Source organism: Xyrauchen texanus, chromosome 25 (assembly GCF_025860055.1).
Source record: "Xyrauchen texanus isolate HMW12.3.18 chromosome 25, RBS_HiC_50CHRs, whole genome shotgun sequence".
Classification (NCBI taxonomy): Eukaryota; Metazoa; Chordata; class Actinopteri; order Cypriniformes; family Catostomidae; genus Xyrauchen; species Xyrauchen texanus.
This window is the reverse complement of record NC_068300.1, coordinates 41,958,968-41,985,117: the sequence shown is the minus strand read 5'-3', so window position 1 is coordinate 41,985,117 and position 26,150 is coordinate 41,958,968. Positions and strand designations below refer to the sequence as shown.

At 36.8% G+C, this 26,150-nt stretch overlaps 1 protein-coding gene across 1 annotated transcript; it reads right to left on the bottom strand.

Annotated features, from left to right (window-relative positions):
• Nucleotides 1-8,562: 8,562 nt before the first annotated feature.
• atp6ap1a (ATPase H+ transporting accessory protein 1a) lies at nucleotides 8,563-25,815 on the bottom strand. Its single transcript, XM_052091703.1, has 10 exons — nucleotides 25,481-25,815; nucleotides 25,018-25,144; nucleotides 24,596-24,670; nucleotides 24,097-24,287; nucleotides 18,652-18,692; nucleotides 18,426-18,511; nucleotides 15,602-15,864; nucleotides 15,439-15,489; nucleotides 15,115-15,352; nucleotides 8,563-10,135 (listed from the first exon to the last, which is right to left on the bottom strand). The coding sequence occupies exons 1-10, from the start codon at nucleotides 25,654-25,656 to the stop codon at nucleotides 9,926-9,928; spliced, it is 1,458 nt and encodes a 485-aa protein (XP_051947663.1). The 5' UTR covers nucleotides 25,657-25,815; the 3' UTR covers nucleotides 8,563-9,925.
• Nucleotides 25,816-26,150: the final 335 nt, after the last annotated feature.

Below are 26,150 nucleotides of genomic sequence, written 5' to 3'. Positions count from 1 at the left end.
TTACTTATAGTGCAACACTTGGATTTCTTGATGTTGCATCTGTCTAAATGTGAATAAAATATTACTAAAATGTCAACAGTTTTCATTGAAAAACTAGACAAAAAAAAAAAATAAAATAATACGGTTGACTAAATATTAACTAATATAAAACTAACAAGGAGATTTGACACAGGATTAAGACTAAATAAAAAAAATATCTGACAAAATTAACACTAGTTAGATTGCTACCTACATTCCAGATTTGTATATTGTGATGGAAGATAATAGTTGAAAAATTATTACCTAGTAATTGCTGCCATCTAATGCAGTGGTTCTATTTTAAGTTTATACTATTTTTTATGACGTTCATCGTCAAGATGATTTAAAGATCACTGAAATCAAAATGATGTTCTATTGAAGCTATACAAATCATTCCAATGCATTATTCTCATCAGTGGCAGTTCTAGCTTGTCTGGTGCCCTGGGTGAACAAAGTACCATTCTGCACTAACACATTTTTAGTCAAACATTTGGAACAACACAAAACATTTACAACTATATGCATATTAAAATATATACAAAAATAAGACTCATATATAGATAAAAATAAAAAAGAGAATCGAATTATTACACTATTACCTTATTACTAACAAAAAACACACAAATAAAACTAAATTGCACAAATCCTATATCACACAAAGACACAAATAGAATAACACACTTATAAAGAAGAGAACCCGATTTTTCCACCTTTTCTTATCCATGTGTGTTGATTTGGCTCTCGAGCATCAATAATAACCACCACCAACCAATCAAGACTAAAACAATTCACCTTGGGGGTGTGCAGACTGTCTGGTTTTATATTATTCTTAACGATTGTACACAAACCAGATAAAAATGCAACAATATGTCTGTGAAACTATATATTCACAGTATTATGAATGAAGTGTGTTTTATTTTTAAACGTTTTGTAGTGTGACTTATTTTCATTAGTACTGTACAAAGTTAGAGGTGCGCTATTTTATAGATTTCCCCGCTCCCCCTACCTTGGGCTTCCAGTGGTTAGACCTGAACTACCCCCACCGCCCTCCCCATCTCATACTTCTGAGTGGGAGAACTTCCCAGGTAGTAGCCTGCCTAGCTCACAAAAAAAAACTAGAATCAGGGCACCCACTCCGACAAGGTTAATTGACCCACAGTCCCACATGGTGACATGATATCATTGACGTGACATGCAAATGAGCGATAGAAAACTGATAACACAAATGTCACCATTCTGATTTTGTTTTTGTGCAGGCGCCCCGTGCCGCCCCCTGGCATTGTAGGCAAAATGCCGCCCTGGGCGCTTGCCCATGTCGCCTATACCTAAATCTGCTATTGTGTATCAAATTAAATAATTAAATAATAATTGTATTTAGAACCCCAGTGAGCAAGCCGAAGGCCACTGTGGCAAAGAACACAAAACTCCATTAAAGCTGCAAGCAGCGATGAACGGGCCCTCGCACCCTGGTGCACGTTGGGGCTGCTGTGCCAGGGGAACGACATTACATTTTTGCAGCACTTTTTTAGCACTTTTTATGTTATAATGTATGTAATTCTTCAGGTCATGTATTTGTATGTTATTTTGAGAGGTCAGGAGAATTAAGGAGGTAAAGGCATTTTATTTCACAACAAATTTTATCAAAGATATGAAAATAACATCAGAATTTTGATACTTACATATAGGCTGACAGAGTCTTATATCACAGCATTTAAACAAGACAGTGCATTTTTCTCAGACAGTATAGTAGGCCTACTTCAGCTGCGTCTGACTGGAATGTTAATTTCTCCTGAGGTAAGACACTTATTACGTCACAACAATTAGAACTTTTATAACTATAAATCAAAATATGTCACTTCCTGTTGCCAGAAGGTGGCGCTATGACTATAACTTAAAATTGACATGTAGGTGTATTCAGGCTAGGACTGTTATCAAACATGTGAAGTATGGGGCAGATTGGACATTGTACTTCGCCTGTCACATAAATTCCCTAAGAGGAGTATTTCAAATTCCAGAGCATGCGTTTTTCAAACAAAGCAACATGGCAGACTTCCTGTTGGGCAGAGCCTATGACTATGAGGGTGAAAGTTGTCCAGCTTGATGAGATCTATAAGTGTACAAAGTTTGGTGACTGTAGGTGACAATGCATGTGCAACAGAGCCTCCCAATAATAAAATTTTCAAGGGGCCGGCAGAGAGCCCCCCAATCCCCCTTGTGAACTTTTGCCAAGATCTAATGGCCGACGATTCTGATGTGTGTGCAAATTTTCAGGAGTTATTGAGCATGTTAAGGGACCCAAAAGCCCCAAAACCTTGAAAAGAATCATGTTAACAGTAATCCTTAGGAAAACAATAGGGCCTCTGCACATACAGTGCTTGGGCCCTAATAATATTTAAAACTTTAAGCTGCGACGGATGGGCCCTCGCACCCTGGTGCACTTTGGGGCTGCTGTGCCAGGGGAATGTCACTCCAATTTTTTTAGCATGTAATTTCCTGTTGCCAGTAGGTGGTGCAATGACTATAACTGAATATTGGCATATAGAAGTGTTCAGGACAGGACTCATATAAAACATGTGAAGTTTGGAGCAGATTGGACATTGTATGTTTGAGTTACAACAAGTTCCTGTTTCCTGTTAATTTGTGACGCGAAACATCAAACTATTCCAGGCCGCCACGGACACGGCGTTCAAAAAAGAAAATCGCAAAGGCCTTTAGATTAGATTGACTGAATATGATGTTGATCTGATTTAATCTCTAGGAGTTTGTTAACCCTCTGGTGTCTGAGGGTGTTTTTGGCACTGGAGAAGTTTTGACATGCCTTGACATTTGTGCTTTTTCAGATGCTTAAAAACACATTAATGGCTACAGTCTGATAACACTGTATTCAACACAAACTGGGCTACAATAATATGTGAGCAACATGTGTACATGTTTGTATTTTTTAGAAAATAACGTTTATGCGTGGTCATTGAAATAAGGCCATATAACACATACTAAACATTTGTTCACAAGACTTTTGAAAACTGGATCTTGTAGCTTAGAGTTTTTGCTACAAAATGATGTGAAAACCATCCTGATCACTCATTCATACAAAACAATATAGTAATTTAACTTTTCTAAGACACTTTTAGTGTTAGAAAAGTTATATGCGAGGAGGTGTGAACTATAATGAATATTGAGGTGATTCACACCTGAGGAGACAAAAGACCCCTCCCCTGGGCCTATCAATGAGGAATGTGACAAAGAGAATGAATGTGAGGAGACTTAATGATCAAAATCAAGTTTTAAGTTAAAAGAAGTCATCTGAGTATACATTTTCTTTAAAGACTTTACTTAATTTTAGACCTACACTACCGTTTAAAAGAAGTCTATTCTGTTCACCAAGGCTGCATTTATTTGATCCAAAATACAGTAAAAACAGTGATATGGTGTGGTGGTGGCGTAGTGGTTAAAGCACAGGGCTGTTAATCAGAAGGTCACAGGTTAATCAGAAGGTCATTGGTTCTAACCCCACAGCCACCACCATTGTGTCCTTGAGCAAGGCACTTAACTCCAGATTGTCCTGTAATAATTGCACTGTAAGTCGCTTTGGATAAAAGCGTCTGCCAAATGCATAAATGTAAATATGTAAATGTAACTATTTTTACAATTTAAAAGAACAGTTTACTATTTGAATATATTGTCAAATTCAATTTGCATTTTCAGCATCATTACTGCAGTCATATTCAGTCCTTCAGAAATCATTATAAGATGGTGATTTTCTAATAATGGCATATTTAAAGTGCATTTTACTCATTTAACCTGAACACATATTTGCAAGCACAAGCTTTGTTGATGATGATAATGAGGCAGCATAAACGCTAGTTAAAATATAATCTAAACATTCATATTATTTTTATATCATATTACATATCATTTTTATATCATACAACATACAATTTAAATACCTGCTTTAGCCGAAACAGCATTTAAATGTAACTAAAACTTGCTTATTAGGAGTCATATTTCAAATGTCAGTACTCTGAATCCTGTCTGGCAAGTCTGGAAACAGTCCCACTAGTAAAATATGTACATGTTTATATAAAATAGCATGTCAACTAATGAAAACTAAATGACTTACTCGTCCAAAATTGTATCCTCAGATGGATCAAGTCTCTTCAAAATACAAACGTTCATCGGAGTCCCGCTCTTCTTCTGAGGAAAATGTTAACTCATCCTTACTATCCAGGAGTTTCCTCATCTGTGTATCATGCCATCTTCCAAACTCACAGAAAAGTGAATGAACTTAATGCTTTTTAATACACAGTTGGGGGCTTTTACCATTTGCATTGATCGTCTCCACACATTACCGTATGAATGACGCACTCTGCTGGTGGGTGTGATCACATCAGAGATAATTAGCTGAGCCAGTAAAAACTGTACATCGCTTTGTTTCATACAGATTGCATTGCAGTAGAATATTTGTTTTAAATTAGAATTGTTTTATTTAAAAGTAGACATTTCAAGCTTTCTTTAGACATATGTTTCATGTTTGTGTGATTTCGGTTCATTTTTGTGACATGTTTCAGAAATATGCTCGTGAACACAGAGACTGCTGAAAGCTCACCCTTTTTATTTTCTTTATTTTACAAAAGCACAAGATTTTGTTGTTATTGTGAGTGTACACAAATAAAAGTAGACCCTTTATAGTCTCTAATGATGTCTTACACTTATCTGTATGCCCCAAAATGATGGAGAATTTTAAGTTGTTTCCGCTGTAAAGACGAAAAAATCCAGCAGTACGCGTCACTGCGTCCGTCGGCCCCGGAGGGTTAAAGGACGAGGCCTGGAAATGGCAAAAACGGAGTAAAATCACAATGGCCGACTTCCTGTTGGGTTTAGGATATGGTTTACGAGACGTTTTTGTATGTGTTGACATGTTACATATGCCTACCAATTTTCTTACATGTAGGTCAAACGTAGCGTGAGGGCTGCTTCGTTGAAATCTTGCAGGTGGCGCTATCAAGTCATTTTGTCACAATTCATTCTATAACCAGATCAGATGTAAATATTCCCCACTTCTGAGATGTGTGCAAAGTTTAAAAGTTGTGAGTTTTCAAGCATGTTAAGCCCTTAAAAATGTGACTTGTTTCATATTTAATTTTGTCAGGCCGCCACGGACACACTGTTCGAGATGCAGACACACTCACTCAGTTTAAGTCTAGAGAGACTATTCCATAGTTTAGGAGCCAAATATGAATAGGATCTACCTCCTTTTGTGGATTTTGATATTCTAGGAACTATTAACAGTTAACAGAATTTTTTAATTAATACTTCGAATGGACTTCACCAGAAATTAACTGCCACAAGCTTCCAGCTGGACTACTGCCAGATCGTCTTGGTCATAGGATGGACTACACTCTTTTAAAATGGAACACATAGACAATAAATGAACGGCAACTATAGCCTTCATCACCCAAATAAAAAAAACAATTCATCTACGTGCACTTCAACAATCAATTTGGGATGGACTTCAAAGACCATAAATTAATCTTACAGTATATACAACATTCTTTAGTTTTAAACATTTCCCACCAACGTCTACTCAGTTTACTTACATAAAACAAGACTTGTATTCCACATAAATAACTAATATTGGCAATATATTCATGCTGTAAGCCAAATGGGAACTGAAACTGGTTACCCCCAAAGTTATTTTTCTCCATTAACTAACATTGAATGGAGTTTTGGGTTCTTTGCCAGTTTCTTTGGGCTTGCTCACTGAGGGCCTTAAGACAAAAACAAATGAAGGCATGATTTTCAGTCACTTTGTTCATTCAAACCATGAAATGCGGACTAAGCATTTTCTGGTACAGCATAATTTTCTTTAAAGCTGCTTTGAAACGATGTTTTGAAAAGCACTATAAAAATAGCTTTTATTACAAATAAAACAACTTGACTTGACTCATTACAGTTATGAGTGATACTGTGCAAATATACCCAAAATTCTGTCATTTACTCACACTGATGTTGTTCCAAACCTGTTTGACTAATATAGAAAAGAGTAGCTTGGACTTTTTTGAACTTCTTTTTAGGGTTGCCAACTGTCCTGTGTTTTTGGCAACGTTATGACGACGGAATACATTTGTCGGACAACATATATATATATATATATATATATCCTAGTATAACGCTGTATATTTTTAGCAATATCCAAAATTCTGTGTATTTTATGATTGATTAGAATCAAAAGTCTTGTGCATACACATAATTTTGTTATATATATATATACCCTAACAAAGCAAAAATGGTGATGTACAGTGATGGCATCAGATTAAATTACAAAGGGCAATGATATAGGCTATACCATTATACTAAATGATTACCATGTTCACATTCCATGTCCAAAACCATGTTAGTGGAAGAACTCCTCAATATGATTGATCATTCCATACAGAAGTCCAAGCAAATATATAAGAAGAGGAAACAAGTGTTGTGCCAGGAACAAGTTCCAGATTCAAATCCAATCACATCATCAAGCTTGCAAAAGACCATGGTAGGACTAATCAGCAACTAAATAGACTAGCTGGCAGCAGGCATGTGCACACATAGACCTCAAAGGGGGCTTGAGCACCTGCACTTTTTCTTCCTCGAGAGAAAGCAATGCAGAACACAAAGGCACATCAGACACATAGACAGGCAGGCAGCAGCCTCCCAGCTCCTATCCCAGTTGTGTTTTTCTTGGTTTGTGTGGAGGTGATTGGTGATGAACAAAAGACTAAGCTTCCAGTGCCTCGACTTTACAGATAATTAGCCAAAAGACTATATTTAACTTGTGTCTTGCTAACTTGCATGACTCATGAGCTACTAGCTAATGTAATAAGTTAGATAAAGTTTAGCTAAGGCAATAAATCATGGCCACACAGGCTAATGTACTGTAATTAATGGAGACACTACAGGTGAATACATTAAAATTGGTGTCTAATAACGTCATCACAATAGCCACATTGATAAGCAAATTAGGTGTTAACTAATTTAAATGTGCTAATGGACATACATTGAAGTGTTATGAATTCCAATATCACCAAAATAATTAAAACTATTTATTAGCTTGTGCAAAATTAACAAATTATTTGTGAAACTATGTCCCTCTCCTTGATGCAGACATTTATTCTAAATATATACTTGAAACTACTAGCATAGAAAACATGCACATTGTGGCATAGTTTCCTTTGCTATTGCCTGCTCTTGTGATAAACCTAGTGAATACTAAAGAAGACCATTGTCTCTGTGTGAACTGATTCTTTTGTAGAAATATGTTGAGTATAAAACAATTGCGTGAGTGTGAGGGAATTAAAATAAACTGGTAAGGAAGTCAGAGTTGTTAATATATTTAAAGTTTTGTTTAAAAAACATTTTTAAATAAATAATTATGAGAAGTGCCCTTTTTTTCCACTTGAGCCCCTGCCCCTCAATATGTCTGTGCACGTCCCTGGCTGGCAGTATGGTGTAAAGACAATAATCTACAATTAAATATGGAAAAAATGAAGTAGATCATTGTGGACTTCAGAAGGATCCACGCTTGGCTGGACCATACACAGCTAACCATCAGAGAATCCCCGAGGAGAGTCCGCAACTCGAAGTTCTTAGATAACCTGGGCTTCTGACACCACATTCCTTGCAAAAAATGCTCAACAGTGTTGTCACTTCATGGTCTGTTACTGGAAAAGCAGCACCTCGGACTGCAAGACTCTATAACTGATAGTGAAGCCGGAAGAATCACCTGCATATCTCTTGAATCCATCCTGGAAATCTATCATGCCCAATGTGCAAGAAAGGCTTCCAGTATTGTGAATGACCCTTCCCATCCATCATAGTCACTTCAATCTTTTCCATACTGAAGAATGTATAGGAGCATCATGGCTATGTCTGCCATGTTGTGCAATAGCTTCTTCCCTCAAGTTGTCAGAATCACAAACAAGATAAAGAACTCTGTGTCTCGGTGTGTACAGTATATTGTGTGTATGTTTCAATTGTGTATACTGTGTACCTAAGATTACTTGGTGTATTTATTATGTGACTGTAGTCTTGGTCTTTATGCACTGTGGTCTGTTAGAAACGATATCTCTGTAGAGCATTTGCATATGGTTGAATGGCAATAAAGCTGAACTTGAACGGAAAAGCACTGTCAGACAAATTTAGAAATGACAAGACTCAGAACAGTAGCTGAAAGTTAACTGGTAAGACTTTGTGAAAACACAATCAGTACTGACCGCTGGTGGTAATTTGGTGGAACTACAACTAAATACATGACACCCAGGACACAGGAGAATTCTCTCTGGAGAAATCCTGGAAAGTCTCAAGATACTCTTCCTGGAACCACACGAAAAGTGCTCGAGACTTTTAACCTCCAGTAACACTGAACAAAATACATCATGAAATAAATAATTAAAACTAGCAATCAATTAGATCTTACATCAAACAACATTATGCACTAGACCACAACCATCCGAGACTTTAACTTCAGCTAAAATCAGAACATTAAATTCAAATTGACACTCAGCAGACGTTTTACTTCTTTGTGTTTATTAAAGACACAATACACACATTCAAGTGTTCACACCTTTCAAGCTTTCCTGCATAAGATAAATAACATTTTATAATAGCACATATGTTGTTTCTAATTTTATCATTACATACCAGTTATGACAACTATGTGAGAAATGGATTCACCGCAATAAAAATGACAAAACGTACGTTTTTGGATTATTGGTAATGTACAGGCAAAAAATATATATATTAGCTTTTCTCTGGGTTAATGCCTTTAAAGATTTTTAAATACAGTGCACAACAGTTTTTCTGTAAAGCAAGATCCATTTTTCCCCTTATTCCAATATTTCCCCATCCATATGTGCTCATAAAACACATCAATTCTCACAAAACCTAGACAGGTAATCAACTATAGACATACGGACTAGAGCAAGTACTCACAAAAACAAATACTGTATTCATAAACACCACAAATAAATTATGTTTCAACTAGCAATGAATTCCCCTCTACATATTTACAATAAACAGCACACTCAAAACATCAATTCATCTCTATTAATAACATGCAGATCTGCAACAGAAGTTTTTCACAAAGTTACTCCATTATTAGTGCATGGGTCAAATAAGATGTTTGGATCACCATAGTACACGTCCCTGTGCATCTGTCTGCTCAAATTAAATACATTAACATACATCAATATTTGACCAAGACTGAGAAGAAATATGGTTTCATGTAGTTCACACAGATCTGTTCAAATCTCTAGTGGTAATAACTGAAAACAGCTCAGGCTATCATGAATCAATCTGATGATGTAATAGTTTTTACAAGCAGCAAAATACTGGCTCAAGCCTCCAATGACAAACACATATCACAAAACAAAAAAGACTTTCCCACAAAAGCACAGGGATAAAAAGACACAAATTATAGTGCTTATGAGAAATTAAATAAAACTAAATATTAGGGCTGAATCTCACGAAACAAAGTGCATAAAGTAAATGAAGACTTTTTCAAGTCACTTCATGCACTGACCTTAAAGTATGTATTCTTTGTGGTAATATTTGTTTTAATGCCTTGATTGATGGCGACTGGAAATAAATGTGTTAATTGTCATGTGCTTAACGTCAGAATGCAAAAATCTTAATGGTCTCAAAATTAGCTTAATTTTCTTTATGCAAAATAGAACTTATTTGATTTTTGGGTGAAATATGATGCTGTAGTGAGATTCAGCCATAAACATCCTACTTCATGGAATGATTATCATCACTGCAAGAACTAGCAGCTCATCAATCACACAAAAACAAGAACAGAACACCACATTCTTTCCCCAAACAAACACTGATGCTGTGAAGATAAGAGAGGAAACTGGCTCAGTGCGTTTTACTCGGTCTGGGGCACAGAGATGGCAGGACCCTTGGGGTCATCGAATCGGTCCATTGTGCGGAGCTGCATGATCATGTGAAGACCATAAACGAGAACCAGCACCATAAGCAGAGACGTCACCAGCCCCATCCAGATACCAGGAGTGAAGAAACCAGCACAGTCACTGGCATAAGAGAAATCCTTCCCGGCCACGTTAAAGGCCTGGATCTGTAACACATGACACAGAGAGAGATTACTGCTTTCAGATCATTACAAGCTTTTACCTAACCCTCAGCAATTAAACAAAACCTATGAAAACCAAGGTGAAACCTACGCATAACAGTAGCGGGAACTCTGAACTGTATCACAGCAGTTTTGGTGGGGGAATGTGTCATACTGAATATCACAGCTTAATAAAAGTCCAAAATATGCTAAAACAAAATACTTAAAGTCACTCGTCTTGGCTGGTTAGGACAAAAAATATGATTAACAAAGGAAAGATACCTTTTCTTGTGTGCCATCTGAGGGATGGTTAGGACATGTTGTGACTGTGGCTGCCTTTAGACCATTTATCTCTATGGGTTTGATTTCAGAGTACTCCGGTTCAAATAAATAAGGCTGGACATAGAAATGCATCTATTCTTCAACTTTTCAGACATGTATTGTAAGTCCTGTTCTCTGGTTTGTGTGCAGCTGTGTTGTGTTTTCTGTTGTTAATATCGCTGCTGGTCTGGTTGAAATGAAACAAAGCAGTTTCTTGCTTGAACTGCCCACCTCACGATTAGGGATGTGCGAGAATAGTCGACTAACAACATTTTTACACAATGATGTTTGGCTTTATATTTTTACAGAGGTTGCACTTAAATTATTGTCATATTAATGCATTATTAATATTAATTAAATTTTTTAAATAATTAATAATAAAAATATTATATAGAAGAAGAAAGAAAAAAGGATGTTTGGAGCAGATACAAAGTTTTATTTCACCTCAGGCTGCGTGTGCTTCTTCCATCTCTTACTCACGGCACAAACAGGAAAATGTCCTCTCGCTAGACAAGCAAATCTTTTCTGTGGTGGTGCGGGAAGAGGATTTCCGATATGTTGGCTTGAAAGTCGCTACGGATCTTTTCACATCGGAGACTTTTTTAAATCTGTGAAAGACTGCACATCGTGAAATACATGTAACTTTCCAGCGCATTTCTATTCTCTCGTAGATTTGGATTAGTCAGGACATTGTTGAAAATAATTAACAGGTAGGCTGTTTTAATATGCCATGTAACATTTACTTTACCATTTAGAACAGTCTAACAGTGTTTGCACTATTGGTCCTGCGCCATTCAATTGTTTTCAATAAATGAACCTGTATTTGCAAATGGTGAATACGTGTCATGTTCTATATTTAAATGTACAGGTCATAGATAAATGACCTCTCCGCCACACCGTCCAAACTAGAAGTCGACCGATATTGTTTTTTTTTTCAGGCCGATGCCGATCTTTTGAAATCCGGGTCGGCCGACGGCCGATTAATGCTGCCGATTTATTTTGGCCGATATGTGCTTGTTTTTAACCTCTTATTTGAACATTTTATACTTAATATAGACAAAACTTCTCAACAAATACATTTATTGAACACTTGACCAATCTGCACTTGTACACTTAAATTTAAAATGTATAATGTAAAAACATATTTTATAAATAATGTATAACAAATATATTAAATAAACAAAGCAGGTGTTACGAACTGATCCGAGACACGAAGGTTGAGATCCAAATGCAGCTTTAATTAAGGGGCAATCCAGACACATAATCCAATATTCAGAGCATCCAAGAGAAGCACAGGCATAACTAGGGATGGGTATCGTTAAGGTTTTAATGGTATTACTATCTTACCGATACTGTTTATCGATCCGGTACTTTAACATATATATATATATATATTACACAAAGATAAACCTTATATAGGCACAGTGATTTAATTTCAGGAAGGTCTACTAACATTACTGTTCAGGTGTGGTCTAAAAAGAAATCTAATAAAGTAATCAATTGTAAAATAACACTGCATAGTTTATCATAGATTAATGCTTATTAATGCAGAAGTTATTCATTCAAGAGCTGTAAGTGATTTTCTATTTGCCTTTTGTTGTTTGGTTCGCAGTAATGGCTCAATCGTCACATGTTTAATAGACAGCTTCCCCTTTAAGACCGAGTTCAGATCTAACAGGCTCCTGATGCAGCATATTTTCTCCCCAACTATTTCCATAACTACGTCCATTTAAGACATAAACTGTGTTTAAGTGAATCTCCAAGCCGGTCGTTTTGACATATTTTTGTGTATATTTGATCGTTTAGAAGCGCATATGAAACCCAAAGAAGCCTATAGTTTGCTTGTCTCTTTGCGGTGTGTTTCGGAGCTGCGCGCCTTAGGAACGGTATCTCTTGCACTCTTTTTATTATGAAGCAGCGTCCGCAATTTAGCAACAGTAGCATTTTACAACAATCACCGATCGTGCTGATTCTGATGTTAAGTTTGAGTTTTAGGGAGAAATGTCAGTGCACCGCTGTGAAGGGAAGGAAGTTGTGCTAGACAGAATGCGGCTTATGTATAAATATTCTTTTTATAATCTTTGGAATGCGAAATCTAAAATAAAATCAGACTAATATCACAGATCTAAACCAGGCTATGTCTGAATGTTTAGTTCTGTCACTCATTAAGCTGGGCTCGTTTTGTTCTCTCAAAAAAATCGTTTTGTAAAGTGGAACTTTAACAGGATGAGATGGTGAGTGAGTGCATGCTCATGTTGACACTCCTGTCAATTGAGCCTCAGTTCATTTATCGTGTGTGTGTTTTCAGGACTCCTACTGCCTCCGATATCTGTTTTACAAGAGAATTCCACTCCAACTTTTTCAGCAGAGGGAAATGTGTGCCTGTAGTTAGAGGTGAGATCATCTAATGCCCCCCCCCTCTCTCTCTCTCTCTCTCTCTCTCTCTCTCTCTCTCTCAAAATTGCATCACAGACAAATGGTTTCATATTATTATACATAGAAATGGCTGGCGAGATAAAATAACTTTCTCTTTATAGCAATAAAGAATTTATTTTCTTAAGTTCTCCAGTACCGACAGCAGAAGCGATAACGTCCGAGCTTACCAAAGCCAGTCCTTCAATAGCCTATACTGCGTTGGTATATTTTTATTACTTATTTATCTGCACTGAGTGACAACCCTCTCAAATATAAGAGAGTTTTTAATTAAATCTAAAGAAGTTATACAAATTTAACCCTTACTGTTTTCTCCAAGGAACTTAGCTCCTTCCTTAGGCACTGGATGAGGGCTGCTCACTCTGCTGGAAAATGACTCTAGGGGCAGTGTGCGTCGAACACGTGTTCCACAACAACACTAGGCTGCCCACAGATGCGCCTGCCTAATAATCGGCTTGATATGCGTGGATATTGGCCGATGCCGATTATGTAAAAAATGCAAAAAAACGGCCGATTAATCGGTCAACCTCTACTTATTTTTCTGCATTGAGTGACAACCCTCTCAAATATAAGACACACAAACAGAACAAATAAAAGTCTCAGATTCACTGTCTGTAATTGCAAAATTCTTGCTTACTTATTGTGACATGATAGCAACCCTTCTGCTGTGATAATGCAACTTCAACTACGACATCAATATCCAAAGTAGCCGAACATCATGTCAACAATCGCGTTTGTCGCGTTTTTTCTCGAAGTTGGCAGTAACATATCAAAAGTTTTTAATTAAATCTAAAGAAGTTATACAAATTTAACCCTTACTGTTTTCTCCAAGGAACTTAGCTCCTTCCTTAGGCACTGGATGAGGGCTGCTCACTCTGCTGGAAAATGACTCTAGGGGCAGTGTGCGTCGAACACGTGTTCCACAACAACACTAGGCTGCCCACAGATGCGCCTGCCTAATAATCGGCTTGATATGCTTGGATATTGGCCGATGCCGATTAGGTTCAAAAATGCAAAAAAAAAAAACGGCCGATTAATCGGTCGACCTCTAGTCCAAACAGAGTCCCTAGTCTGCGGCCCTGTCTGAGGTATCAGCTTGAGCACATAAGTGTCTTTTAATGTCTCCAGAGCCTGAGGATTTTGAATTCTTTGACATATTGTCTTCATAGAATAGTTATGGTTCAGGGTATATAGAATCTCACTGGTTTATGACAAAGTATTAAAAACTAGCAAAGTGAGCAGAGCTCACCGCTCACACGTCCAAACCTCACCACATGACTCCTCCTCATTCTTTTTTGTCTGCTGCTTCCCAGTGCCTGTATTTCCTCTTGCGGTCTCGGTTTCTTAGGCTGTTGCTCATATATATATATATATATATATATATATATATATATATATACACACACACACACACACACACACACATACATTAGGGCTGTCGATTTAATGTGTTAATTCAGTGCGATTAATTTTACAAAAAATATCATGTTAAAAAATTTACGCAATTAATCGCATGCCCACGGACCATAATAAGGAAGATTCCTGAAAAATGCAAGCTTGTAGTACCACCTGTTTACTCCAGAGGGCAGTAAGTGAAACTTCAGCTGTATGAGCAACACACAGTTTATACAGTGAAGAAAACACTCCAGTAGGCAGAACACAAACATGCATTACCTTCTTGCGTTCAAAACACTTGAAGGGTCTCAAGATTGTTTAAGGGTTTTGTGTTGAGTGTTTAAAGATTGAGAATTAAACTATATTTAATTTGACACAGTGACCTAAACATTTTATGTTTATAACGCAACGAACCTGAGACGCTACACAAGCATGTCTGACGCAGGCGAAAATTGACGGGTCCTTAAACAACCCCTCATAATAAATCTCTGATTGACAAATTCACTTGTGAAATGGATTGCTGTGAACTGTATGCCAATTATTGGATTATGTTCAATAATATGGTAGTAAACAATACATTGTATTCTAAAGCCACTTTTTGTATTGTCTTATCAATGATAAGCTACAGGAATGTAATGCATTGTAATTATCTGATTTTTATATATATATATATATATATATATATATAAAAGATAACTATGTATAATTATTTCATCATTATATATTGAATTATTGTTATATGAGGGGCTTTCTCAGCAAATATTTGTAGATGCGATTAATTTTTTTAACTGCATAACAGGATTGACCCCTTTGACTGTTTTTCCCCCATCAGATACCTGGAAGTCGTCGAATGAGATCTGCCACTCGTTGGCGTTGTCTTTGGCTGAGTGTGGAGAGAGCTGTGGGTAGCGGGAGCTGCTGACGGACTCACAGTGGTATGAATATTCTGCTGGAGCGTAGATGTGGTGGCTAGCGTTGAACGAGGCCTTTTTCCCATCATACTCCAACTGAACCAGATCCATTGTGAACCAGCGTCGAGCAGAAACCTTATAGTGACGCTGATTCATGACAAAACTGAGGAGAACATGAAGCACAGGTCAACTCTTTTACTGACCGACAGAGACAGATTATTTCTGTGAATGAGAGGATTAAACACTTGCATGAGCTTGAAAGTCTGGAAATTCAGGACATCCTTATAGTTCAGAACCAGTCTGCCATTTGAAAAGTTAAAAATAGACAAAAAGTGTAAAAAAAAATAGTTAAAAGTCAAGTTAAAAGACTTCAATTGGTGGGTTATTTCAACCAGTGATTAGCAGTGTTTACCTAGAGTGACTCTCATTGCAGGAGGATCCAGCCAGGTCAGGAATTACACCTTCACCAAAGGTTTTGGAGGCGAGGTCGTGTCTCTCCCACTTTCCTGACCTATGCTGGCTCACCACCAATTCTTCCGCCCACAAGAGGATGCAGGTGGAGCCCTTCTCCTTAAACTCCACCGGTGGGTACAGTGCAGGAGGCTCCCCACGCCTAGACTGCAGGAGGGAACGTGAGCCCACAGAGTGTACAGCGGGAGATGCCTCTTCAATCACCTGAAACAAGCAAGAGACAGACTACCTTCTATTTACTGCATTAACAACTTATAGTATGACATTGGCAATTGTACAATTGTAGTGAGCACAATAGCATCTCAGAATGTACAACATGTCAAAAATGTAGGTAGATGGGCTACAACAGCAGAAGCCCACATCAGGCACTTTATTAGGACCATAATGTTCCTAATAGGGCTGCAACTAACAATTATTTTGATAATCAATTAATCTAACAATGAATAGACTATCTGGCGATTATTGCAACGATTAATCATTAGCTCTTAACCGATTATTCCGCTTGTGCCCCAACTTAAAATGTTATTAATAGGGCTGTCGATTTAATGCGATTAATTTTACAAAAAAAACAACATGTCAAAATAATGTACGCAATTAATCGCATGCCCACGGACCATAATAAGGAAGATTCCTTAGAAATGCAAGCTTGTAGTACCACCTGTTTACTCCAGAGGGCAGTAAGTGAAACTTCAGCTGTATGAGCAACACACAGTTTATACAGTGAAGAAAACACTTCAGTAGGCAGAACAACACAAACATGTGTTACGTTCTTGCTTTCAAAACACTCGAAGAAGCACAAATGCGATCTAAGGGATCTCAAGATGTGTTTAAAGATTGAGAATTAAACTATATTTAACTTGACACAGTGACTTAAACATTTTATGTTTATGATGCAACACACCCGAGACGCTACACAAGCATGTCTGACGCGGGGTGTGGCTGGATTGAGAATTTGGAAATTACCCCATAAATATTTAAATCACCAATTAAATCAAAGAAATTTCCTTCAAACTTATTTATAAGTACTACCCCACTAATTATTTTCTTGTAGAGAGATTTAATTGTGATGTCGGTATTTTCTGTACATTTTGTGGTCTGCAGGCGGAAACATTTTTTATTCATTTTTTTTAGCTATGACATGTCTCTTCATAAGGAATAGTATTTGATTAATGTTCTGCTTTTGTTGGCAAAGTTTAGTATTCATAAATATCTTATATGCTGCTTCTCAGGTGAATGCATCTTTTTTTATAGGATTTTTAAATATTTTAAACTATTTGTATTTTTTATATTATATTCAACATTCTCTAATAACAACTGTTTCTTCTGCAGTATAGCTGCTAAAGTAAATGTGCATAGTTTTCAATTAGTTTTAGATATTTATATTGGAAAACAAGCCAAAACAAAAACAAATCAAAAACGGATTTTGTTGCCGTGCATAATTGGGTGAAGACTACCCTCTCTCACCTTTTTGTTCAATTAAAGGCATCTTTAACTCACAAATATACAAATTCTCTCTTATTAATAAAGCTGCGTAATTGCCAATTTTCTTCACGATAAGAAATACACAGTGACATATATACTGTATAATGATTCAGTAAGTCATGAGCCATCACATTATAATCTAGATAATCTTGAGGGATGAGCAGTGTTCATCAACTGTGGAGGAGAGATTAGTTTCAATCTCTCCCCCTTAGACTGGGACATTCGCGCAACTCAAAGAAGAGGCGCTGACCGCACAGATAAATGCCAGTTTCAGAGTTTGTAGTTTATTACATGACCAGCTTCCGTATTATTTGAACTTTAAAATGGTCTGCACTTATATAGTGCTTTTTTTTTTTTTTACCTTAGTGGTGCTAGCCTACCATGGGTAGCAACTTGGGGTTCAGTGTCTTGCCCAAGGACAGTTCGGCATGTGGAGTCGTGTGGGTCGGGAATCGAACCACAAACCCTGCAATTGGCAGCCAACTCGCTCTACCACTTGAGCCACAACCCCCCCATAACTGCATTTAAGATATAACACCGGGGCGTTTCCTTTAAAGAGCTCCGACTCTGCTTATTCCACAATGAGAGTGCTTCTGTATTTATTTGGTATTTTTGTATAATTCCCTTTTACTTTGCAATCTACATAAGCTGAAGCTGTTTGGAAAGTTTAGAGTGCATCAGGACTTTGAGCTGTGTAATTCTTCCTCTCTTCAATCAGGCACGAACTGCAATGCTGCTCTCACGAGTCATGTCATCATTGCAGTTTAATGTGATCTCATGTTACGTTAAATGAGATCAAACAGCTATTCAACGATGACAATTTTTTATTGTCGACGTTGACTAATTGTTTCAGTCCTAGTTCCTAATAAAGTGCACTATACGGCAGGGAGTATGTCTGTATGTTGTTATAAGTAGGCAGTGCTGTTTTTCATTACTTACACAAGAGAGTGACTAAGAAACATTCAGTAATGTGAAAATGCAGAGCTGGATGTGTCCCAAACAACTCAAGTTAAGAGTTTAGTTGTTTGCATTTCCCAAACAATGCCAGACTAATATAGAATTGAACTAATGTGTGGTCACAGGCAGGTCTATAACTGTGGTTATCTAATATGCAGTATAAACACTTTGTCATTTAATTTAAATAACTACTGTACATACTGTATATCATGCTATTCACTGTTACAGCACCATGACATAAAACTATCATTTCTATGATTTTGGTCATGCCATCCACTGCTACTTGAAGGTGTGTAAATGCGTAGAGGCTTGTGGAGGGGTCTTACCCGTGAGGCCCGGAGCGCAGTGAACACAGCAGTATACGGCACAGATTGAACTTTCATGATGCTCAGCACCTGACCAATCACCTCATCTACAACAAAAAACAATAAGCATTTGATCTGGGACTTATGGGTCTGTTTATCTTGGCATAACAAGCTTCAGTTTAATTATCAGATGGTTTATTGGAGCACAAGGCTCATGATTGTCCGTTATGTTTGTACAGACACTTACCATTTCCACTTAGCACCTCTTTAGCAGACATCATATCAGCCCTGCAAGAAAAAAGACAATCTTCTCAAGTCCTCCATTTCAGTTTCAAGGTTCTGGAATTCTTTTCTATTCACACTTTATTTATGGTTTCGTTTTGTATTTTTTTCATTAAAATATACTTCCTTAATAGACTCAACCAAAGTCCCTTTCAAAGCAAGTCAGTCAGAGACTATTTAGCAGAGACAGACCACTTCTAATTTAATGTATGGGAGACATTGGAACAGCCAACTAAGAAACTCTAGCACCCAACGCTCAACGGCTGTAGAAAGGAAGTCCTACCATACAGCTAAAAGAGCCAACCACCTTTTAGATACAGACACCGCCTGTCAATCAACTCACTAACACGCATGCGCATTATCTATACAAGTCAGGAAAATTTCGTTTTTTAGCATAATGAGGTAAAGAAGTACAATTTATGAATCCAACATGAACATTTAATTGCTGATTTGAAATATGTTCTTCGATCGTAATCTTGACTGACCATTTTTGAGATTTCAGTGTTCCCCTATTCAAGTATATTGGAGCTACGCTGTCATGAGTGGCAATAGCCTCCCGAGAGAGTTACGTCTAATGTTTGAAATTCGGATATAAATATCAGACACTTTTGCACATTAATCATTGCTCTTCACAATCACAAAAGTGACTGATTATGGCTTCAAATCAGCAAATTTCTCCAAAAGGTGAGTAGTTTGGATCCCTGAAATTATATATTTTTTTCATGCATTTATTTATTTTGTGGAATTTGATCATTTTCCATGGCACATTGGTTGGGAAACACTGCACTAGGTCAGCTATATTCTTTGGATGCACGCAGCATAACAGCACAGCTCCAATTGGGGAAAGGGAAAGTTGGTCAAGATTATGTTCAAATAACACATTTCAAATCAGCATTAAAATCTGACAACAATTATGTATCATAAATTGTGCTGCTTTACCTCACATCACACTAAAAAAAATGGTCCAGCTAATGCACATGCGCGTTCTCAAGCTGACAGGCGATGTCTGTATTTAAAAGGTAATTGGCTCTTTTACCTGTAAGGTGGGACTTCCATTTCTACATTTTAATAAAAGTGCTCGATCTCAAGCTAAATAGTCTCTGCCTTAACTCAAATGTAAAACTAAGGTTAGGTTCGGAATGGCATTTTACCTACCGTTTTCCAGGAAATGTTTCATAAGCATAAAATATCTAGAAGACCAACATTTGTCAAAATGAGCAATACACAGCAAAGTACACTGCATGAATACCGTATACCACTGAATCCAATGCATTTGAGTTGACCATCCATTTCCAAAGCGTATGAAACAGAAGTAATAGCAGTCATGATTTTGAACATAACTTTTGACAGTCTTGTAATGAGTCAAAAAATGTAAGACATTTTGACACAAAATTGTTAAAAAAATGCAAAGAAACTGTATTTATTTCCGACATGATATCGGGACACCACTTGCTGGATTAAACATGCAAAATGATGAGGTCATGTGAGCACAATTGATCATACTACAGATTGAAATGTTTAAAATTGCAAAATGGGTTGTTTCAAGTACTATTGTTTTTATGGGTTTTTTTTTTCAAATAGGGGTTGATTTTAAATCAAACAAACCGATTTAAACTTTTTTCTTTTGTTATTTGAAGTTGACACAATATTCCGGGTTCAATACAAGTTAAGCTCAATCGACAGTATTTGTGGCATAATACTACAAAAATATGTATCAACTTGTCCCTCCTTTTCTTAAAGAAAAACCAAAAATCTGGGATTCTCTGAGGCACTTACAATGGAAGTGAATGGGCACAATAAAAGTAAACGTTGCAAATGTTTGGAGGGTTTAAACTCAGAAATGTGAAGCTTATACTTTTATAAACGTACTTGCATTAATTCTTCTGTTAAAACTTGTGTATTATTATTTATTTTTTATAGCGGTAAAGTTGTTTAACCCTTTAACGCATACCTCGGGTCTTTATTGACCTGGGACCTCATTCCACCCCCTGTCCCTAATCCTTTTCTTTTTGGAGTTGTAACCACACCTCATTAGTATTCCTCAATCTGCATCTTATGAACAGTGTAACACACAAAAATCATAAAAAAATCAGTAAATAAAAAGTTTTATAATTACTTAATATTTTAGACTCAATAAGTGCCTGAGAAAAAAAACATATGTTTAGCTTTGTGAATTTTATGTGTAGCTTATGTGTATCTTGTGTCAGGTGTAGCTCAATATGGTGTTTGAAGCCAGTTGCGTCTCATTTCAGTGTGAAAATAATTACTCCTGTTCTAGATTTGTCCTGATTTGCAGCATTGAGTCTTTGATATATGAAAAGTACAAAATAAAAATCTCAAAATATTTTTTATTCCATTATAGTTTCATTTTCTTTCAAATGATTTGAGACTATCTGGACAGTAGTTTATTACATGACCAGCTTCCGTATTATTTGAACTTTAAAATGGTCTGCACTTATATAGTGCTTTTTTTTTTTTTTTTTTACCTTAGTGGTGCTAGCCTACCGTGGGTAGCAACTTGGGGTTCAGTGTCTTGCCCAAGGACAGTTCGGCATGTGGAGTCGTGTGGGTCGGGAATCGAACCACAAACCCTGCAATTGGCAGCCAACTCGCTCTACCACTTGAGCCACAACCCCCCCATAACTGCATTTAAGATATAACACCGATATATTAAGATATATTAATAAGATTGAGACTATTGGAACTGCGATTATGATGGTAATGTTTTCCACATGTTCAACTGCAAAAAGGCTACTGGGGTTTTCACACTTGAACCCTCTTAGAAAGAACCAAACTGAGACCTTTTTTCTGTTCAACCACAAACAAATAAATATATAAACAGTGAAACAAAGTCTTCTTCATATTCAAATGTTACCATCCATCATGTACCTGTTTTTGTCCATTTTGTGACAGGATCTCAGCCCACTAATCATCAACATTAGTTTTTGAAACAGTCAACTTGAATATTAGGGATGCTCCAAACAGGATTTTAACATCCGACACCGATCTCCAATATTTTTTTTCATCTCATCAATCGATGCTGATCATTTAACTTTTATCAGCTGCTCTGTCAAAACTGGTTATATGTAAACTTTCTGCTCAATGTCACTGTTAAATAAATTCCCTTTTGGTAAAACCATAGTTGTTGCCTAGTATTTGCTGTCAAAAATAATGTTGACTGATTGAATAATTCTGTATACACAAAATATAAATGTTACTCTTTATTCTAGGCCTTAAAAACTAGTAGGCTTAAACAAACTATTCTTTACTGTATATAAGCTAGTCCTAAACAATGAGGCTTAATGTCAAACTGAAGTTGAACTGATAACCCATCGGTGTAATTACATTTTAAGTGGAAATTTTGGTTAGTTTGTCACCATTTCATTTAATTATTTTTATTCATTATTTTATAATATTTAATTTAGCAATGCATTATATTATAGTAACTAAATATTTAATATAGATTTATTATATGCATGTTCCTTTTCATTTGGTTGGCTGTTGACAAATATAAGTTCCGCTTTCACTTGTTTCCGCGGGGAGTGTAATAAGTGCGTCACGTTCTCTCGTTAGAAGTAAACAAATGACAGGAGAATGAAGATATTTGAATAAAGACATTTAATAAAGATGTTTGAATTACACCCCATATTGTATTCTGCGTTATTATTATGATACCTGTGCCTTGTGGAGACTGAGATACAGCTACCGCAGATAATAATAAAAACCGATTCACGCAGGACACGCCAGATTAGTGTAAATAAAGCGTTTAGCGCACGCAAGTAAACGGAACTGAACTCAGAGCACTTCTGTTACTCGAAGCATGAGAGGGAGTTGTGGAGTGAAGAACCGCTCCGAAAACACGGTAACAATGATCTAACTTAATATAGACTGGACAGAGCTGCGCAAATCAACTTTGAAGAAACTTTATTTATTTAATTAAAAATCGCAGCCTTTGCAAAAGGTCATATCGCGGAAATTTGAAAGGTCAAATTTCATTTCGATTAATTGTGCAACCTTAGAGGAAACCTAATGTTATTGGTGGTTTTATTATTATTCTCCTTGCGCCCCAATATTTCAAAAGTCCATAGTCAAAAAAAATGTCTAATTTGGCACATTGATACTACAGGCCACCAGGAACCCCCATACCAAGAATGGCCCATATTCACCCTTTGTCATGCCCAAATCCCCATTTTTCAAAACATTTCCACCCCATTTGTCCAATTCTTCTGAAAATTGGTGTACATGCCTCATTTCTCATGGGGAGCATAAAAGCCTCAATGACCAATCATTTCCGCCATGATGGATTTTCCTGTACAGTGAAAATTTGGGAAAACCTACAAAAATCTTCTCTTGAAACGTAGAACCAATTGACTTGAAATTTGCTACCCATGTGTAGAATTTATGTCTTTAAATTTGTTACTTTAAATTTTAATACAATACAAAATGGCTGAAAGGGGCGTATTCATGTAAATGTCCACATTGCCTCAATATATATGTGTCAAATCAAATGTCATTTTGACTGATGGTTTTTCAAAACTAACATGCTTCAAGATGACATCACTCTGAAACACCATGACATATATTACATCATATGTCAAAAGATGACTGAATTACAGCTGTTTGAACTTGGGCCAAATCTGACAATGCTAGCCACTGGGTTTTTTTATACAGAAGCTGAAAACAGAAATATTCAGCAATGTGAATAGCTAACTTTGCTAAATGTCGTGCTGGTAAGTGAAGGGTCAGAGGTTCAAATCCAGCCAAAGCCATAATTTTTCGTTTGGGATTCAGACAGAAAGACATGTTTTTTTTAGGATTCCTTCATCGGGAGGGTTTAACCGCAACCCTCTAATGATCAATTTTTAAACGATTTGCCATTTTGAGGAGGAATCCACATTGTTGCTTGCAGCTATATTTTATTATTATTTTCAAATGGTCTTTTATTTAATCTACAAACTCAAATTACATTTTGCAAATGGTAGCATACTTTATATGGTACCGAAATTAAAAACATGATATTATTATACAATTTACATTTTGTTTTGGTATTGCGATATTTCATAAGTACCGGTATACTGCACAACACTATTTCCATCGGCATAATTTCCAGCACAGACTTCTATTAAACACAATACAGAATTTGAGATGTGCTGGAAATTACACTGTGGTGGGAATTTTCCATGTCAAAAATTACATAAATCTTCTTTGATGCACATGCATACACTCACTTAGTATACAAATTAAATAAACTTTTGAGAGTGTGAAAAATGTTTTGTTGATCCTTTACTTTCTAAACATTCACAGTGCTAAAAGTGCCCAAAGTTGGAGGAACACCAATATACTGCACAGATAGGTAGGATAGTATTGCATTCTGAATATAACTAATGTGAAAGTTGAGAGAGCAGTTTACCCGACGCTGTACGGGAGGCGGAACACTAGCAGGGTGGCGACAGATGCATTGAGGCGCAGTTGAGCAAGGGTTTCTGGGTTCATATAGAGAGGAGCTGTATCAATCTGATTCTGAAGCAGAGTAGAAACTGAAGTAGTAGCAGACGATGACACAGACGGCAGCCATAATGAAGAGGAAGAGTCCAAAGCTGCCTGTGAACATCACAAATACACATACATACAAAAACACACTTGAAAAGAACTTCACACACAAATCAACAAAACCTGAGAGCTAACAAGCACTTTAAGGGTGTTTTAATCTGAAATTAATTATACATCATGGTGAGTATCAATGGATTCTACACTGTATATCATTGTTTGGCAAAACATTAGCATGTGTTTCATTATTCATAATATTTTTAACTTCAAGAATTACATTGCCTGGTGCTCTTACAAAACAATACCTTCATTTAATTTAACTGCCATTAATTTCATAAGCATTTGAAAACACATCAACATACCTCAAGATTGTGGAAGATGCTGTCCTGTTTGTTTCCGAATACTCCTCCATACATTGTGAAATCATCAACACTCAACTGAATGAGACATGGAGATAATTAAACCAATCAGATCGCAGTGCCTGAACCAGCCTTAAATTCTAATTATCTTTTCAAAGAACACATTAGAAAATGTTGCATCTGCAATATCTTGGAGGCAGCATGAATTGCACAATACTGCAATAGCACTACAAGCATGTAGATGGTGCCAGAGAGTGTTGATGTGTCATTACTGACTTAATGTCTCGCTCAAGTGATGCACTTCACAACAGCATGAACCAACTGCTTCACATTTATCTCTTTATTAAACTCTTTACAGTTATCTTCTGACATCAAGTTTGTTCCAGAGAAGCATTATGTATTTATAGCAGTGATGATGTGCATACTTTATCCTGCAGGAAGAGCAGCAGGTTATGTGGTGTAGTGCTCATAGCTCTGTTCAGATATGACTCCAGCTCATCCAATGACACTGTGTGACCCGCTGATGGAGCATTCACAGGAGACAGGACAAACCTACACATTAAAAACATTATTACGAAACAAACCTAAAGAATTAAATCATTACAGTCTCAAAAATGCTTTGTTGGCACATCACTAAATCAAACCGAGCCTGTCTGCTCTAATAAATACGATTAACACTCATGCCTGCAGTAAACACGTAGAGCAATGATGGAAAACTGATTTAAAATGATGGTTCAGTCAAGGAATAAATGTGTGTGTGTGTGTGTGTGTGTGTGTGTGTGTGTGTGTGTGTGTGTGTGTGTGTGTTGCATAGCAGACAGCCAATGCAAACGTTCTCAAATCTCCATCATTACAATCCACACACCCAGATAACTATTGGACATTTACCCGTCACTCGTCCACGCCACCACAGGCACCTGCTCATCGCTCTTCACCGCTGCGAACACACACACAAACACCAACATAGTCATCCTGCCGTCACCGGAGAGCGTCCTCACAGCAGCCATCTTCAGCAAAACGACCTGTGACGTCACAAGCCTAAGCCGTTTCATCCACTGATCCATATATTTAGATCAGTGGTTTCATCAAATATCTTTACACGTAACGCGTACAAGACAATAACGTGTGTACGCGTAATTACGTCTAAACACGCAATTTTTTGGCCAATGGCGAGCTAGAAAACGTGAACATATATAGTGACCTTAACAGCTACAACACCATGTGTAATGCATGTGTGTTCGACTTGAACTGCATCTCGATTTACAGTCACAGAAGATCACGCGATGTTTGCAGACGAAATGTGATAGACAGATTTGAATTTTACACAAAATAATCAGAAACATTATTCATTTGAAATGTTTATGTGAATACAGTGCCTGCTGTGTGTACAAGAAGAAAGTACAATCAAATCCTGTACTATTTTAATATCAATAAAGGAGTTAGTATTTTTAATCATTTCGATTTTTTGTTTTTGTTTTTGTTTTAATGAATAAACATGATATGAATGGGATCAAAATCCCGTCAAATATTTTGCGGTCACGGATCCAAAAATATTAAG